This window comes from Lycium barbarum, chromosome 12 (assembly GCF_019175385.1).
Source record: "Lycium barbarum isolate Lr01 chromosome 12, ASM1917538v2, whole genome shotgun sequence".
NCBI classification, from domain to species: Eukaryota; Viridiplantae; Streptophyta; class Magnoliopsida; order Solanales; family Solanaceae; genus Lycium; species Lycium barbarum.
The window spans coordinates 77,461,373-77,479,426 of NC_083348.1; the positions used below are offsets into that span (position 1 = coordinate 77,461,373).

Below are 18,054 nucleotides of genomic sequence, written 5' to 3' on the forward strand. Positions count from 1 at the left end.
ACATAGACAAAAGTATAGATCACGTTTAATTTAAGATATATGTAATAAACTTACAATAATTACATCTGATATTATATAATTAACTATGAAAATAAATTTCTCTAGCATGTTAAGATTTCTTACAATATCAATTATGCAAAGCGAAAATAACTTTTCTGATTTTAGGATTCTAAAACTATAGTGAAACATATGAATCATGTCAGAAATAGTTGTGGATGTGTTAAAGAATTGCCCTGAGTTTACTGTTAGTATAATTTTAAAAAATAAACATAAAATATTATATGAATGTTCTTTTTAGCATACTTTTTAATTTTTACAGACAACAAAGAGAGTGAGATCACTCTCAATAGACAATGTTATAGTTGAGGGATAATATAACACTCAATAATTGAAGTATTAAACTAGCAAAAAAAATATAAATAATTTAAAGTGGTATTAAGATTAGTAAATAAAGTAATATAGTAATCAAAAGTACTATACAAATTTAGTATCTTTTTCCTTTGTACAGTGAAAAAGACTAGATATGTTTATATTCTTTCAAAAGTAATGTCGCTTAAGTCTGTCAGAAGTATGTAGAAACTCCATATTATTGACCATATTTCCCCAGATTATCATATCTTCATCGTGCTCGTGCCATTCATTAGCTAGAAAATCGGCACTTTAATCCCGCCTCTCTCCGGATTTGCTTAATAGAGACCATGGTGACATTCAACAATATCAGGGACCTTCAATAAAAGCTGTAAGAGGAAGATGTTTTGTGTCCTTATCTTGAATAAGTTTTCCTGCAAGTAAGCAGTCTGTTAGACCTCTAATTGTTGGTAGTCCACTATTTTAGCTATATGCTTAGTTTTTTTGTGGGTTTGAGGTATGTCTCTTCTTACAACTATTTTAGCTATACGCTTAGCTTTTTTGTGAGTTTGAGGTATGTCTCATCTTACCTGAGTATCCCATCAACCAACCATTTTCTTATATCATTTCTAAAGATCCCTCCAAAAGCGACGTTTGCTTTGTCTTGACACTTCCATCACTGTTCAGCTTTACCTTTCTTGCACGATGGGGAAACCAAACAATTAGTTTGGCTTGTTTAGAAGTATGATACGGACTTGAAATACAGACTTGAAACTAGTTCAACAATTTCCCTAGCATAATTATTATTAATATGTATGCACATAACATCAATAAATAAACATTTTTGTTTGATCAAATTTCTATTACGATCTTTTCATATATGCCACATAATTGAAAATAGAAGATTGACACTACAAGAAGGCTGCCATGTATTATTTATAACATCATCAAGCTAATCAATAATTGGCTTGGCAATCATAGCCTCAATGGCATTTGGTGAGATAAACTTGCTCCATATAAATTGGTTCTAGCCATTCTCTGATAATATATGACAAAAGTCCTCCGCATTAGGGTTATATCGTTCACATTTTGGTGACTCGATAAATTTTTCGGTGAATCTAATCTGATGTGACACAAATTTATCATTTCTCACAAGTCACATAAAAGGTTTTCTCTTTTTAGAAATGTGATTTTTCCATATATTAGTCCATTTATTGTCATTCGGGGTGGTATTAGCATCACATGAATATTGTATGCCAATTTGGTGCTAAATTTTTCATTAGTTGTTCCGGTCCAAGTAATTTTATCTACAAACACAACATTATTAGATAGTATTTATCTATAAAATTTCACGAGTGATATTGCACATTTTATTACACGTTCTTGTTCTCCTTTATTATTCAAAACTAAACTAATAGAAAACATACTTATGTCAAGTCTGTCCATAAGGCATAAACATGTCGGGTCTAGCATAATTTTGGTTATTCCTTAACAAGTGTATATTGGGTCCAGCATACACGTGACCCAAACCTTACCTTGTATTTTTTTTTTTTAAGTTATGCTTGAGCGGGGGTTCGAACCAAGAACCTCATGATTTCTGCGCGAAGCTCAGGGTTGCAACGCGAAGGATAAAAATTAAAGACCAGCAATATGGGGGGTAAAATTTAAAGACCATAAATATGAGGGGCAGAATTCAAAGACCACCCAAAAGAAGGGCAATTCGCGTAAAAAAAAATGAACAAATTTCCGGAAAAAAGTGAATAATTGATTGGCCAGACGGGTCATAAATATGAGAGTGCGCACGCACCACACCGATCAAAAAATAAAGACACTTGTTTTTGGCGCCCTATCACTATTATCTCCCGACTTACCTCGGTGGGTGTGTTTCTTCAGAAAACAAACAGGAAAGGTGAAGAGATTGCAAGTTCCTTTTCAAAATGGGTCGGAGCATTAGCAGTAGCAGTAGCAGGGATGACTACAAGTTCCTTAAAATAGTAGATGCTAGAGCTGCCCTCAACCAGAAAGTTAATCTTATAGGCGTCGTCATCGAAACCGGTCTCCCTAAACAGTCCAAAGGCACTGGTAACTTTTTCCTCTTACGTTTTATACCTGTTTGGATAGGTGAATAATTCTTTATTTCACTATGATTTATTAATAATGGTCAACAAAACACACGGAGTATTCCCTTTTCCTACCTGAATCATCACTATTAATGTATTAAAACAGATTTAGTTGAGTAGATGATGATAGTTTAGCTGATAGTTGGCGTAGTTTTGAGGTTTTTTTTTTTTTTTTAACCATTAACTGTAGTTTTTACTGTACTTTTTGATGCCACATTTAGTTGGGAAAGTAATCAAGGACGCAGTCGACTTGAAAGTTTAGACCTTTTCTAAATTTTAACTTATATCCGGAAGCTACTCACTCATTTTGGAACGGGGGGGCTGCATCTTCACCACATTTCTCAAAATATATTCTTCACATTTTTAATTTTTGATAATTTTAGTTTTTTTTGGTAGATCCTGTAAATGAAAATTTGGTATGGCATCTGAAATTAACTAGAAAATTAGACGGTTTGGCTCTTGTATGCAGGAAGCCATAATTCATTTTGTAGACATGAAAGCTGTAGTTCAAACTTTCTTGAAAAGCTTCTCTGCTCACTGAGCATAGTAAAAGAAGACAGAAAATGGAGCTGAAGGAGAATCAAATTCTCATTTTTCAATTGCTGTCCAAACTGATACACATGCATATATGTTTGAACAACAAGAATACCTAAAACCCAGCACTAGTTTTTTGTCCATTCAAATACACCAATGTATACAATAAATACAGTGAACCATCAACTAAAGAAATCCGTGTTTTAGCTGCTTATGCATGGCATTAGCACTTGCTCAAGGTGCATTGAGCTGTTGAACATAATACTGTACCTCAACACCTGTTTTAGACCATAGAATGATTTCCTCACACTGCAGAGGGACCTTTATATAGATTTCCACTTTTAAGTCAATGTACAGGAAAGTGTTGTTCACATTTTTTTTTTTTGAAACAGTTAACATTCTATTATAGACAAAGCTACACCAAAGGTGTACTTCAGTAATACTTACAAGTAGTGGTTACAAAGGCAAAACCTACCACCTAGGACCTTCACAGACAATCTAAAACAGTGATAATGTCCTCAGCCTCTCGAGGAAGGTCATGAATACACCAAAAGAAGAAAAACACTAGACAATTCATTTTCAATTTCTGAAAGGAGATACTGAAAGTGTTGTTCACATCCAGTTGGTATATATCCCATTCCTTTTTTGCTGCTATATAATCACATAATGGTTGTTATCTAACTATTGGATAGAAGACTATACAAATAGAACTATTGGATAGAAAGTTCTTATATAGTCTATACCTTCTCTCTGTGTATTCCCTCTGCTTTATATCTTTCAATAGTTTATCTTATAAACCCACTTTGAACCAACGTCAAATTCCACTAGGTTCCAAGTGTGTTGGAGGGGTGTGTGTGTGTGGGGGGGGGGGGGGTGTCACGACCCAACCCCGTAGGCCGTGACTAGTACCCAAGATGAGTACTCGTATACACACCCGTTAGCTATATGTTCAGTCCACAACTATCAACAGATAACGCAGTACACAAGCCGACAAGGCTGTCATAACATGTGGGAACGTCCCAACTATATATATATAAATGCAAGCCGACAAGGCTGCTACCACAACATGACAATATCTGCAAACCGGCGAGGTTGCTACAACGATAGAATACACATACTGATAATACACACACAACTGATCACGTCTGAATACGACCCACATACATGTCCACAGACCTCTAAGAGTTTCAACAGTGAAATATGACGGGACAGGGCCCCGTCGTACCCTTAGACAACATATGCATATATTTAGATCAAAAGGATCTATACCAAAATCGGGGCTCCGGAACAACGGAACTCTCCAAGATAGCAGAAGGGAAGTCTTAAGCTGGCGGTTCACCAAAGCGCGTATCTGTACCTGCGGGCATGAAACGCAGCCCCCCGAAGAAAGGGGGTCAGTACGGAATATGTACTGAGCATGTAAAGCGTGAAATACAGTAAACAAGTACAATATTCAGAATACCAAAACACTTGCCTTTGTGACATAATCATATTTGTCAATATCATATATCAGATGCATATATATATATATCGTACCCGGCCCTTTAATGAGGGACGTGGTGAATAAGATCATCATATGCCCTCCTGGCCGCCATGACATGTCATCATATCATTATATCGTCATATCATCATCATATCATCATATACATATATACCGTACCCGGCCCTTTAGCGAGGGACTCGGTGAACAATGCAGTGAAACTGTGCACGATAACATACCCGGCCCAGGACTCGGTGAAAGATATATTGAGGCATGCACGAGCAGAGTAGTGAGAAACTATATGCAATTTAAATCATATCTGAGACTCAATGGAATAATCAAAACGAACCACCATTTGCAAATCAAGATAATAGTCATATCAAATACCTTTTGAATATCACGGTGAATTATATCAAAATAGAACTTTGGAATCATCACATATCAAAACATAAAGGAAATATAAGTTATGAGAATCAAGATCATTAGCCATCCTAGTGGCTCTAGGAGTAGGAATTTCTCGGGAATCATATATATATCGTCTATTCATTTCACAAAGATCATGCCAAAAGAAAGAAGGGATAGGCTTTACATACCTTTAGCGCTTATTCGCCACACAATATGTATACGCTGCCCAATAATACTTCAACCTATATTAAGACGCCAACAACTACGGTTAAGCTACGGGGAGATTCAAAACGTATTCTAACGTTAGTAACTCCTTTCTAGATGTTTAAACGACGTTTTCCCTTGTATCCAAACCAACTACATACAACCAATCCAACATCAATAATTATACGTTCAATACCAACCCGAACAGCCCACACAACATTCCAAACAACCCACATTCACAACATTCAATAACGATTCACATACGGCTACTACATTCTCAAGTTATTCCTAATAGTTCGTAGCCTTAACGTTTGCATGTAACAACTTTATAACAGCCCATCTAACATACAACACAAATACAATGCATATTCTTAACTATCATTAATCTTCCAAGCGCAACAAGATCAACAACAACGTATCAAAACAACCCGTACTTTACAACACTCGATAATAGTTTACATGCGATTATGACACATCCAATTTATTCTTGTTAGTCTATAGTCATAATATTTCGTCGAAAAGATTCTATAACAGCCCAACCACTATGACAACATGATGTATATTCTTAACTATAATTAGTTTTTCCAACTTAGCGAAAACAACACGTCCAAAACAGTCCCTAAACAATGCTCGGAATTCTTGCAAATGTTTACGAACATACTAAGCAAACCACATACGATTCTTACACATTATTTCATGTCTTCTTTTCATATAATTTCAGTAAGTTACGACCAGCAAGTCACACGACAACTACATCATCAATTCATACGCAACTAAGCTACATTGTCATCACTATAATCCTTACAACAACCCACAAACGATTTTAGTTCCAACTCCAACCATTAAACACCTTCATCTCCATCATAAAATTCATGACAACAACAATCAAAATATCAAGTAAAATCAGTTTACTATCTTCCACACAAAACAGTCCCTATACGGTTTTAACCATGCTTCAACATCACACACAAAATTTCATGGATTCAATTTATATTCATACTAACACAACTTCACCTTTAACCTTCCAATTCTTTTCATTCTTTTTACCATGCAATCTATGATAGCAACAACCATAATTACTAAAGAAAATCCGTCCACCATTGCCACTAAAACAGTCCCTACGGCCACATTAACATTCCAACACCAACATTCATGATTTTATGCATGCAATTCATGTTCACCAAGTTACAACCATACTTCAACATCAACACATATAATTCTATGGTTACTATCATGTTCCAACATCAACACACATCATTTCATGCATGCAACTTATATTTACACATCTACATCACCCTTAATACATGCAAAAGAAAGTTAAACCTTACCTTGACAATTTGACTTCTCAACTTGGCTTCTAGTTTGTGCCTTGAATTTAATTCTTGTTCTTGCTATCTAGGATCAATCCCACATTGTTATACACCTTCCAAAGGGTTGAAATGCTTGAAGAAATTATTTTTTTGGTCAACACACAAAGAGCTCAATTTCAGCCCTCTTGGCCGAGAGCTTCTCCTTCTTGTCTCTAAGTTTCCTATTTTTGTTGAAGATGAGAAAATGAGCTCCCTTAGTCATCCATTTGATTAAACTATGATGTCTACAAGTTGGACACATGCTCCACTCATGACATTGAGCCACTCAATTAACTTTGAACTTAATATTCAATTTCTTTCTCCCTCAACTTTCGGCTACTTGGCCGAGCCTCACTTTCTTTCTCTTTTCCATTTAATTGTTTACAATACAATTGCATGTGTAGTGGATGAATCATACACTAACCTTTGTCAATTGCAATCATACAAGGATGAATTGTCAATATTTAAATGTGCAATGATTCTTCCAACATGTATGCCTTCATAAAATAATGCATGCCTTCATAAAATAATGGATGCCTTCAATATTTAAATGCACGCCTCACACTTTTCTCCCCCTATTTTCAGCCACTTTGGCCGAGCCTCCCTCTTATCTTTCTTTCAATTTAGTTGTCCACAATACAATGAAAGTGTAGTGGATGAATCATCATTTAAAAACATATTTGTATGTCTTCCATAATAGCCTTATTTTAGATGACTTTGAGTAATCTTTTGGGCATTGGCACGTTAATGACCATCTTGGCTCATTGTTGCCACAAATTTTTAATTAACACCACAATTAAGTAGTTTCCTAATCTCCGATAATATTTTTATACTAAGTAAAATTTATAACCAATTAGTTCTAATTTATAAATTACCAACGGTAAACCACCCCTATTCCTATTTAGGGAGTTGAGGCGAAAAATGGCTTGATGAATTAAAGGTTTCTATCTCAAGTCGATTCCTTCGCGAATAACTCGACGTATAAAATACGGGGTCTAACATTCTTCCCCCCTTTAGAACATTCGTCCTCGAATGTTGCATTGGTCCCGTAAGGTCCTATAATTTTTTTTGGAAAGGTTTCCCTTATCGTCATAACATATAGTCTTATCGGACAATCAATATAATCAAGTGAGGAGTTGAAGTTACCTGTAGGCGTAGAGAACAAGTAAGCATACTTGTCTTTCATCTCCTCCTCGGCTTCCCAGGTCATCTCTTCCCTATTGTTGTTTCGCCATAATACTTTGACGGAAGCCACGTCCTTAGTTCGTAACCTCCTAACCTGCCGATCAAGTATGGCTATAGGCTGCTCCTCGTAGGATAATTCCTCTGTCACCTGGACATCATCTACGGGAAATACTCTGGAAGGATCGCCTATACATTTGCAAAGCATTGACACGTGAAAGACTGGATGCACTGTTTCCAAATTAGCTGGTAGGTCTAACTCGTAGGCAACCTGGCCTACTCTACGAACAATCTGATAAGGCCCAATCTAGCTCGCCGCATCTCTGGAGGCAGAAAATGGCCAAGGAAGGCCTCCACAAGCTCATCCCACACTGCTGGAGGAGCATCCGCGCCCCTAGACAACTCCCACGACTCATACCAGTTGACAGTTACATCCCGCAGTCGATACGAAGCTAACTCAACAGACTCAGTCTCAGAAGCCTTAATTAACCTCAGCGTACGCTGCATCTGTCGAACGAACTCCTGCGGGTCATCCTCGGGCTTCGACCCGAAAAATTCTGGGGGATTACAACTTAGGAAGTCACGGGCCCTCAAACTGTCATATCTATCCGCCTGGTCAACCCCTAGTCCATGCCTGCGAGCCTGTCCTGCCACTAGTCTGGTGAGTAACTGAACTGCATCCCTCATAGCTCTACCGTCCGCCCCTGGCTGAGGAGCTTGAGGCTCAGGTGCTGGGTCCTCGGTAACTGGCGGTGGAGCCGCCCCCTGACCCGGAGCTGTCGCTGTCCTAGGTTCCTCTGGAAGTGGCGGTGTAGCAGAACTCGCGGACGGAAACCCAACCTCAGGCATAGACTGGGCATGAGCCCTGGTAACTCTCCGAGTCTGGCTAGTATCGTCATATATGATGATGACATGTCATGGTGGCCAGGAGGGCATATGATGATCTTATTCACCACATCCCTCATTAAAGGGCCGGGTACGATATATATATATATATATATATATATGCATCTGATATATGATATTGACAAATATGATTATGTCACAAAGGCAAGTGTTTTGGTATTCTGAATATTGTACTTGTTTACTGTATTTCACGCTTTACATGCTCAGTACATATTCCGTACTGACCCCCTTTCTTCAGGGGGCTGCGTTTCATGCCCGCAGGTACAGATACGCGCTTTGGTGAACCGCCAGCTTAAGACTTCCCTTCTGCTATCTTGGAGAGTTCCGTTGTTCCGGAGCCCCGATTTTGGTATAGATCCTTTTGATCTAAATATATGCATATGTTGTCTAAGGGTACGACGGGGCCCTGTCCCGTCATATTTCACTGTTGAAACTCTTAGAGGTCTGTGGACATGTATGTGGGTCGTATTCAGACGTGATCAGTTGTGTGTGTATTATCAGTATGTGTATTCTATCGTTGTAGCAACCTCGCCGGTTTGCAGATATTGTCATGTTGTGGTAGCAGCCTTGTCGGCTTGCATTTATATATATATAGTTGGGACGTTCCCACATGTTATGACAACCTTGTCGGCTTATGTACTGCGTTATCTGTTGATAGTTGTGGACTAAACATATAGCTAACGGGTGTGTATACGAGTACCCATCTTGGGTACTAGTCACGGCCTACGGGGTTGGGTCGTGACAAAAGGGGGTATATTGAAGATACAACTATAGGGTATTAAGCTGCTAAGCCACACTGTGAATGTTTGGGTGAGGGTGAGAAGAGGCGTGTCTATTTCAGAGTACCAGTTTGGATTCATGCCAGGGCGCTCGACTACCGAAGCCAGTCATCTAGTAAGGCGACTGGTGGAGCAGTATAGGGAGAGGAAGAAGGACTTACCTATGGTGTTCATCGACCTAGAAAAGGTTTACGACAAAGTCCAAAGGGAGGTTCTATGGAGATGCTTGGAGGCAGGTGGTGTACCTATGACGTACTCTAGGGCAATCAAGGATATGTATGATGGAGCCAAGACTAGGGTAAGGACAGTGGGAGGAGATTCAGAGCACTCCCCAGTTGTGATGGGGTTGCACTAGGGGTCAGCCGTTAGCTCGTTTTTATTTGCCCTTGTGATGGATGTGTTGACGCGGCAAATTCAAGGTGAGGTGCCATGGTGTATGTTGTTTGCAGATGACATAGTTTTGATTGAGGAGACTCGCGGTGGAATTAATGCTAAGCTGGAGGTTTGGAAATAGACCCTAAAATCTAAAGTGTTCAGGTTGAGCAGGACCAAGACAGAATACTTGGAGTGCAAGTTCAGTGAAGTAGAGCATGAGGAAGGCGTGACGGTGAGGCCTGATACCTAGGTCATTCAAAAAAGAGGAAGTTTCAAGTATCTTAGGTCTATTATCCAAGGAAATATGAGATTAACGAAGATGTCACACATCATATTGGTGCAGGATGAATGAAATAGAGACTTGCATCCGGAGTCTTGTGTGATAAAAAGGTGCCACCAAAACTTAAAAGTAAGTTCTACAGAGTGATGGTTAGACCGACTACGTTATATGGGGTGGAGTGTTGGCCAGTTAAGAACTCTCACGTTCAGAAAATGAAGGTGGTGGAATGAGGATGTTGCGGTGGATGTGTGGGCATACGAGGAGAGACAGAATCAGAAATGAAGATATTCGGGACAAGGATGGGGTGGCGTCGGTGGAGGACAAGATGCGGGAAGCGAGACTGAGGTGGTTTGGACATGTGAAAAGGAGATGTACGGATGCCCCTGTGCGGCGGTGTGAGAGGCTGGCTATGGATGGTTTCAGGAGAGGTAGAGATAGGCCGAAGAAGTATTGGGGAGAGGTGATTAGACTTGACATGATGCAGTTTCAGCTCACCGAGGATATGACCGTAAATAGGAGGTTGTGGAGGACATGGATCAGGGTAGAAGGGTAGAATGGATCACCGAGGACAACCATCCTTTCTTTTAGAAAGCTGTTAAATGATTGGGAAGTGGAGAGGGTAGCATCATTACTTGGAAAACCAGGAAGCTCCAGCGGTATCACAACAGAACCTGGCAAGATTATATGGTAGTATAACAAGGATGGTTGTTTCACAATCAACAGTGCATACAAGATAGAGATGCAAGCTGGAAGGCCACAATATCAATGGAATTCCATCTTGAAAACCTTGGTACCTACCAAGGTGAAATGTTTCACATGGTTAGTGGTAAGGAGAGCCTGTCTTACTAAAAAAGTTTTACAAAAGAAAGGAATGCAGTTAGTAACCAGATGTTTTCTCTGCAACAAAACAGGGAAAACTAACAAACATTTGTTTCTTCATTGCGAGTTCAATGCCCATCTTTGGGAAATCTTTCTCAAATATTCTACTACAAGATGGATCATGCCAGAGCACACTTTAGATCTGTTCAGTTGCTGGATTAGAAGGGGAAGGAGCAAAAGTCAGAAAAGGTGGTGGAGGATAATACCAGCCTGCATATGGTGGACTGTGTGGAGAGAAAGAAATGGGAGATGTTTTGAAGATAGATCTAATTCTATTCAGAAAGTTAAATGGAATTGTATTGTATCTTTACTTTTCTGGTGTAAACAACTTTGTATAGAGGAAATAAATCAGATTGTAGATTTATTAGGTTTTCTGTAAGTCCTTTTCCTTTCTTTTGGTTACTCACTTTTTGGAGGTGGCCAGCATACCCTTAATGATGAGGAATACAACTTTACCGGTTTCTAAAAAAAAAAGTTGAGCGTTGTCACGCTTTGTATCTTTCTAGTAGTTTCTTGTCCTTCGATTTCTGTTATTATCTGGTATGCCTTGTACTTCGATTGTTGTAAGATTTTGTGGTAGTTACATTATCGTTGCTTCTTTCCAGACTGCTTTGTCATGATTTAGTTAGTATTTTGTCATGGCTTCTTTACTTCTGTTATTTCTTTTTCCGGTCTGCTTTGATTTGCTTTTCTCTGAGCTGAGGGTCTATCATAAACAACCTCTCTACGGTCTGCGTACACTCTACCCTCCCTAGAACCCATTACTTTGTAGAATGTTCCACATTAGTTGAGGAAATAGGTTGTTGTCTTTACATAAGTAAATAAAAGTCTACCCTTTGTAATAACTTAAGCTTTTAGATGAGAATCTGAGATGGTAACACAATTCAACAATACAGATAAAAAGACTCAAATTTGTAAGCGGATTCCAACGCTCATATCTCACTTGCAAACCGTAGACCAGACTGATATCAATTGAATGCTCAGATGAATAAAGAGTCAACAGGACGACAACAACAACAACAACAACATACCCAGTGAATCCCATAACGTGGGGTCTGGGGAGGGTAGAGTGTACGCAGACCTTGCCCCTACCTTAGGTAGGGAGGCTGTTTCCGGAAGACCTTTGGCTCAAGAAAAAGCATAGGAAAGGTCAGATACGGGCAAATAATTCGAAGCAATTATGAAAATGAAAACAACGAAAGTGAATAAGCCATGATAAACCATTATGTGAAAACAGATACTCGCAGAAATCAAGGTACAAGAAACTATAGAGCAATGCAACTACTCGTAAGAAAGGATAAACGCAACTACCTACTAGCCTTCTACCCTAACCTGAGTCCTCCATACCCTCCTATCTAAGGTCACGTAAAGAGTCAACAGAAATCAAGTAAATAAAAGTGCTATAACAGCCGAAAAGAAAGAGATCACCAAAACCAATGTGAAGGTTTTTTTTTTTTTAAATGGTAAAAAAACCAATGTGAATGGCTGACTGAGCGGAGAGGATGGACTTCATCAAGGCAGATCATTAACTAAACATAACTGCTGCTTAACTTGTTATACATACCACCAGCACTTGTGCAAGGTGCATTGAGTTGTTGAACACCATGTTGTCCTCATCACATTTTGGGATATGAGTAGTTTCTATCCCGAAGTTGTTTTTTTTTTTTTTTTTTTTTTTTTTTTGAAATGGTAACAGTTTTTTTTTTTTCACAGCATTGCGTGGAACGAACTTTTGGGGCTTGATTGTGGCTTCTTTTGTTTGTATTTTGTAGATTGCTTTTGCGGCATTAAGATCATAGATGAGTCCTACCCAAGCCCAGGGATTTCAGTGAATTTTTTCGCGGAGACTATGGACAAGCTTCCTCAAGTGCTGACTGTTGGTGATATAATTCAGCTTTCTCAAGTTGTGGTAACTAATTTTGCTCTAATATTTTCTTGTAGCCTTGTGGGTATTGGTTCATATCTTCAACATTTTTACGTGCAATGGAAATGTTGAACTTAGATATAGGGTAACTAAATCCTAAAATAAATGTTGAAATGCACTGAATTTTCTTTTGAAAACTAAGCACCATATCATACAAGGATTATTACAATTGGTCAATTATCTAGAATTCTTGGCTTTCAAAAGGGTACACTCCTTTGCCGACCCAAAAGTCTGGAAGGATTTCAAAAAGTAGCTTGAGCACTTCCGATGGACCATCTCATAATATTTTTGTTAAATAGACGACTCAATTTCTGACAATGGTTGATTGATATTTTGGCATCCTTCACGATTCAGCCATTCTCTTTAGACAGGAGCAACTAACTAGATATTGTGTGAATTCTTTTTGTGGGATCTGATTTATATTCATTTCTGGGTTAGGAGGGTCCCCCTTTGCAGTTAGTCTATCACTTGATGGAAATTTAAGCCATTGGAAATGTTTTCTCTATGCTCTAAAGCGAAAGTGCTTGTTGCTTCTAAAAGATGATTAGAGTACATTGACAACTTGTTTTTCCATAGCGCTTCTATCTTCTAGACTTTGTTATATTTTAACTGCTTATGAATCTACAATTACAAATCATGGGCAAAGGCCAAGTGGGAACAAATAAAGGTCAATTTCTCAAAAAAATAGCAACATTTATTGGATTGGCCAACAAACTGAATGCATGATCTTGTCCTCTAATTGATCGAACTTTTATTGTTCTTAAGTTTTATTTTTTGGAAATAAAAATATGGTGTCAATCCTTACAAATGGTATTTGTCGGCTTGCAGATGAAAACTCATGGACCCGATATTTATGCTTTATTCAACAAGAAGTATTCTTCATTTGCAATATTTGACGGAAAAAATAATTCAACTTTCATCCCTTACCAATGTTCTAAGTATCACGCTAGAGAGCAAGACAAGAAATTTATACTGGATTTGATGAAGTGGTTGGTTGATCACAAGATTGATACAGGTACTTTCATCAGTAGTGCCCACTTCAGAGTGATGCTTATAATAGAATTCAGTACATGAAGATTTAATTATTTAGCTGATGAAAGTTGCATAAAAGAATGTACCCTATGTTGATGATTCTGTTTAGGAATACATATCCATTATAAATGTACGAGTACATATTGTTCAATGAATATTTGGTGTAGTATGAAAGCATTTTCATGAATACCCTTGTCAGACTTGTTCGACACAGACATGTCAAGACAAAGAATGTATCCATATAGCATAGGATGGAGCAGCCAACTTTGCTGCCTGCAAAAGGTGTTCGAGATATGTGTGTGCACATTTACCTGTAGTTATCTAGTTGCTATAGCCTCTCACATAATCTTAGTTAATATTACCTCTGTCCTTCTTTGAAACATCAGTTTTGCTTTAAAGGATTGATCCAATCACGGAATCCCTTCCCTCTATCTGTAGCCTCCAACAAAAATAATGGAAAAGAGAAAAGAAGAAAACGAGAACAACACAGATGCCATTTTGATTCTGGGAGTGTTTTCCCCCTTTTTTTTTTTTTTTTTTTTTTTGAAAACTGGTTGTATTCCTCAGCATTAAGGATATGCTGGAGACCTCCAAAAAGTTATCAACAGAAACTATGACCAAAAACTAATTACAGAGATCCTAAAAGGTCTACCAACTGATCTGCATCCTTACACCAAAAATGAAGGTAGTGTTTTCCCTTTTTCTTAGTAAAAGATTTTATTAACTAAAGAATTTATTTTGTTGTTTGAATTTTCTGTTATCTCCCTCAAATATGCTCACAATTTTCTTGGTACTCAGCAGATGGTTCATTTTCTTGATAGGTTTGACTGATTTACATTCGTTGAAAGAGATCAGAGAAGGAGAACGCTTCAATTTGCTCTGCAAGGTAGTTTTTTTTTTTTTTTTTTTTTGTGTGATCTGCAAGGCTGCAATGTAGTTTTGTTTCTTAAAATAACTGTCCTTAAATGTATCTTGAATATATTGGCAAGCACAATATGGGTTGCATGTTCTTGGGTATTGACACTACATTCATATTTACTAAGTATTGACACAACATTCAAATTTACTAACACTTCCATTGCAAATTACACTGGCATATGCCAGATTGTTCACGTATGTGAAGTTGAAAAAGACAAGTGGATGCTTCTCGTGTGGGATGGCACAGATACTCCACCGGTCACTATCAACACTAAGTGAGTGTTTCTACTTTCTAATCAGGCTTTGAACTAGGAGATATCTATCTTAGTTTAATGCTTTTTCTCTCTCAAAACAATTGTAGCTATGTTGAAACAAGAAGCTCAGAATTGGGCTTAATAACATAATTCAATAGGCTGAAGCTCTTCATATTTCAAGCATAACTTTTATTTTCAACCAATTTTACTCTAAGACACCTAAAAGACTGACCTGATGCAAACTAACAGCCAAACTTGTTTACTTCCTGATCTTAATGAGTATCACCAAATTACTTGGATAACTGAGATTTATATTGCAAAGATCACAGAAAGCTAAAGCCTCAATGGCCCCTAAAATATCTGCCTTCTTCCAGTACTTAAAAGGAATATAATCAAACCTCTCATTCAGAGAGGTCAACTAAATATCTACATGCCTGCTTCTTTCTAGAAAGCTTTTGCATACGTTATAGATGATTTGGTACGTGATCCTGAAATGCTGTGGCCAACAATTTCATGAATTACAGGCTAGAAGAAGAAAATGAAAACCCACTTCCATTGCAGCCTGTGGACTTCACTTTGCAAAGAGATATTCTCTGTACTTTGCCACCTCTTGGAACTGTCTTGAGGGTAACTGTTGATCGTTGCAATGAGAAACTTGGCATTAACTTTCTCAAGAGCAATCGATGGGTTAAACTGATTAACATTAGATGTGAACTTCATACAGCATTGTGGCATGCTGTTCTAATGCCCTTTACTAGGGTTTGCTACTTATCTGATGAAGATGACATTGTTTTACAGCGCATGAGGTATTTCTTCTTCTTGTTTTAGTACGTATATGGTACAATCTTAGGTGTGGAATTGTCTCAAAGAAAAACAATGTTAGGTCTGAAACTCCTATCAGAAAAGAAAAAAGAACAATAGTGTGAAACTCAATTGCATGATAAGCATGTTCAACGTTGTTATTTGACAAGCATGTCATAGCCCATAACTTCATAACATGGAGGCTCATGCCCGCCACAATTATCAGTTGCATAGCTACTCTTGGCAGCAAGGTGTTTTGTAACAATCTTGTCCCGTCAGTATAATACCATGCACCTCTGAATTTACCTCAATTGTTTGCAATTACATGATAGGCAGTACGATGAGCGTCGTAAATCTAAATGGGGATGGATGCCTTTGTCAAGTTTTCCTTGGCCATCTGACATAACAGGTTTGCCTTGTATGCTCAAGCAATGTTTTTGATGCTTTAATAACACATTCTAACATCTCTTTTATTTTCTAAATTCTCAGAGACCGACTACGCTAATATACCTTTTGTCTCCTTGATGAGGGCTCTGGCGAATCCAAGGGTATCTCAACCACCTTAGAGGGCAATCATTTCCTTCTTTTGCGCTCTTAGTATTCCAAGTATTGGAGACATATTAACACTATCTTTACAATTTATTTATTGGACGTTGCAAGAAACCTTGCATCTTCTTGACTTTTTATTGCACATAGGCATCCTAACGCGTTATATCCTTCCAGTAGATCCTGGCTAGGCTGGAAGAGTGTATTGATAAAGAAAGTAGTAATGTCCATGAACCATCTTTTTCTTCGATGTTGCAAGCTACCTTACATCTTCACACTCAAACATTTAACATTTTATTTGCTTTATAATTAATGCCGAGAGGGCTGAAAATACTATTATTTAAGAAAACGGCAATGCATAATATGCTTTGAGCTCTTTTGAAGTACCAGAAAGGTTTGTTGTTATCAACTGAGTGAATCTTCTAGATACTTGGCAGCGTTAAAGACTTGAGAAAGTTTGAGCAGTCAGTGTTATGTTATTCCTCCCTGATTCCATTTATCCGGATGACTTCTCTCTTTTCTCAGGTCATACTTGAGGATAATAAGTTTCATTTCTCCTGCTGATTATACTATATTCATACTCACACTAGTGATAGCGGAAAAGGAGCACATGGGGAATAATATCCGTGAGGACAATTGGTGCTTGATGTAGTGCAACTGTGCAAGTTCCTATTTCAGTTTCATCCTTGTCTCCATGAGCATATAAAGTTCTTAGAAGCTATCGAGTTAGGATGATTCTAGTAACATTCTTTTTTTTGGTATTACATGTATGACTTGGCACTTTTTATCACTCTTACATCATTGAGCTTATTGCTTGCAGGTCGTAGGTAAATTTCACTGTGTAGTTCGAGTGGTAGCGGCATTTCCTTGGCTAGCTGAAGATTTCCGTTCCCCTTCTGGGATTTATAGGATCAGGTTGACCCTGGAGGATCCAACTGCCAGAATCCATGCATATCTATATAAAGAGGATGCGGTAATAGTTGTTTGTGCACTTACAATCTTTTATCAATCTTTATTACTGCAGCCCATTGTTAGCCATTTGGGGACTATGTTTCATGACTTAGCTCAGTATCTAACTATGTTTCCTGGACTTGGATATCAGTATTTTATGTATGATTTATGTATTTGAGAGGGTGTATATGACATACCTAGACTTGTAACTAAACTGTTCGACTTCGTTATCTCGAAGCAAAATGAAGATTCTGTGTGTCATTTATATATATTGCAGAAATCTGCTAATCTAACTGATTTGCATGTTTTTATTGTTTGAGCTACTAACTATCGAGCTTGGTTTTGACATGATGCTACTTCACTTACCAGGAACAGTTTTTTGATGGCTACCCCTCTGTTTATGCATTAACAAAAAAGAGGAATTTGTTGCTTGGAACTTCTGAAGACGATGATGGTAGTGAAGTGAGTGATTATTTTAGAAATCCTCCCTGGATCAGGTGTTGCTTAAAATCTTATCCTATCGATGACAGCGATGTTTGGGGAAGTAGGAATTTCCGAGTTTTTGCTACCACTCTGAAAGCATAGGAGGAGATTGTCCATTGTATATGCCTCCAGTGCTTTCAAAGACCATATGTAATTTTGGCACTTCTGCAAATGTACAGATGCAGTTGCTAGCATGTAGGTTTGAATGACCTAAACTTACTTTCCTTTTGTCTTTTGCAAATGTACTCATGCTAGCACATACTAATAGTTTTGCTTTCGTGTAGTAAAAGAAGCCTTTGCTGCT

General features: G+C 38.0%; 1 protein-coding gene across 2 annotated transcripts; it reads left to right on the top strand.

Annotated features, from left to right (window-relative positions):
- The first annotated feature begins 2,159 nt into the window (after positions 1-2,159).
- Positions 2,160-18,054, top strand: LOC132622662 (protection of telomeres protein 1b). 2 transcript variants are annotated; one of them, XM_060337311.1, is made up of 10 exons: positions 2,160-2,430; positions 12,614-12,750; positions 13,594-13,780; positions 14,619-14,683; positions 14,902-14,990; positions 15,494-15,775; positions 16,103-16,179; positions 16,260-16,318; positions 17,137-17,289; positions 17,637-18,054. In XM_060337311.1, the coding sequence occupies exons 1-10, from the start codon at positions 2,286-2,288 to the stop codon at positions 17,850-17,852; spliced, it is 1,410 nt and encodes a 469-aa protein (XP_060193294.1). In that variant the 5' UTR covers positions 2,160-2,285; the 3' UTR covers positions 17,853-18,054. The 2 variants fall into 2 exon arrangements, with proteins under 2 accessions (XP_060193294.1, XP_060193295.1); XM_060337312.1 differs by having other exon boundaries at positions 2,296-2,430; positions 12,555-12,750.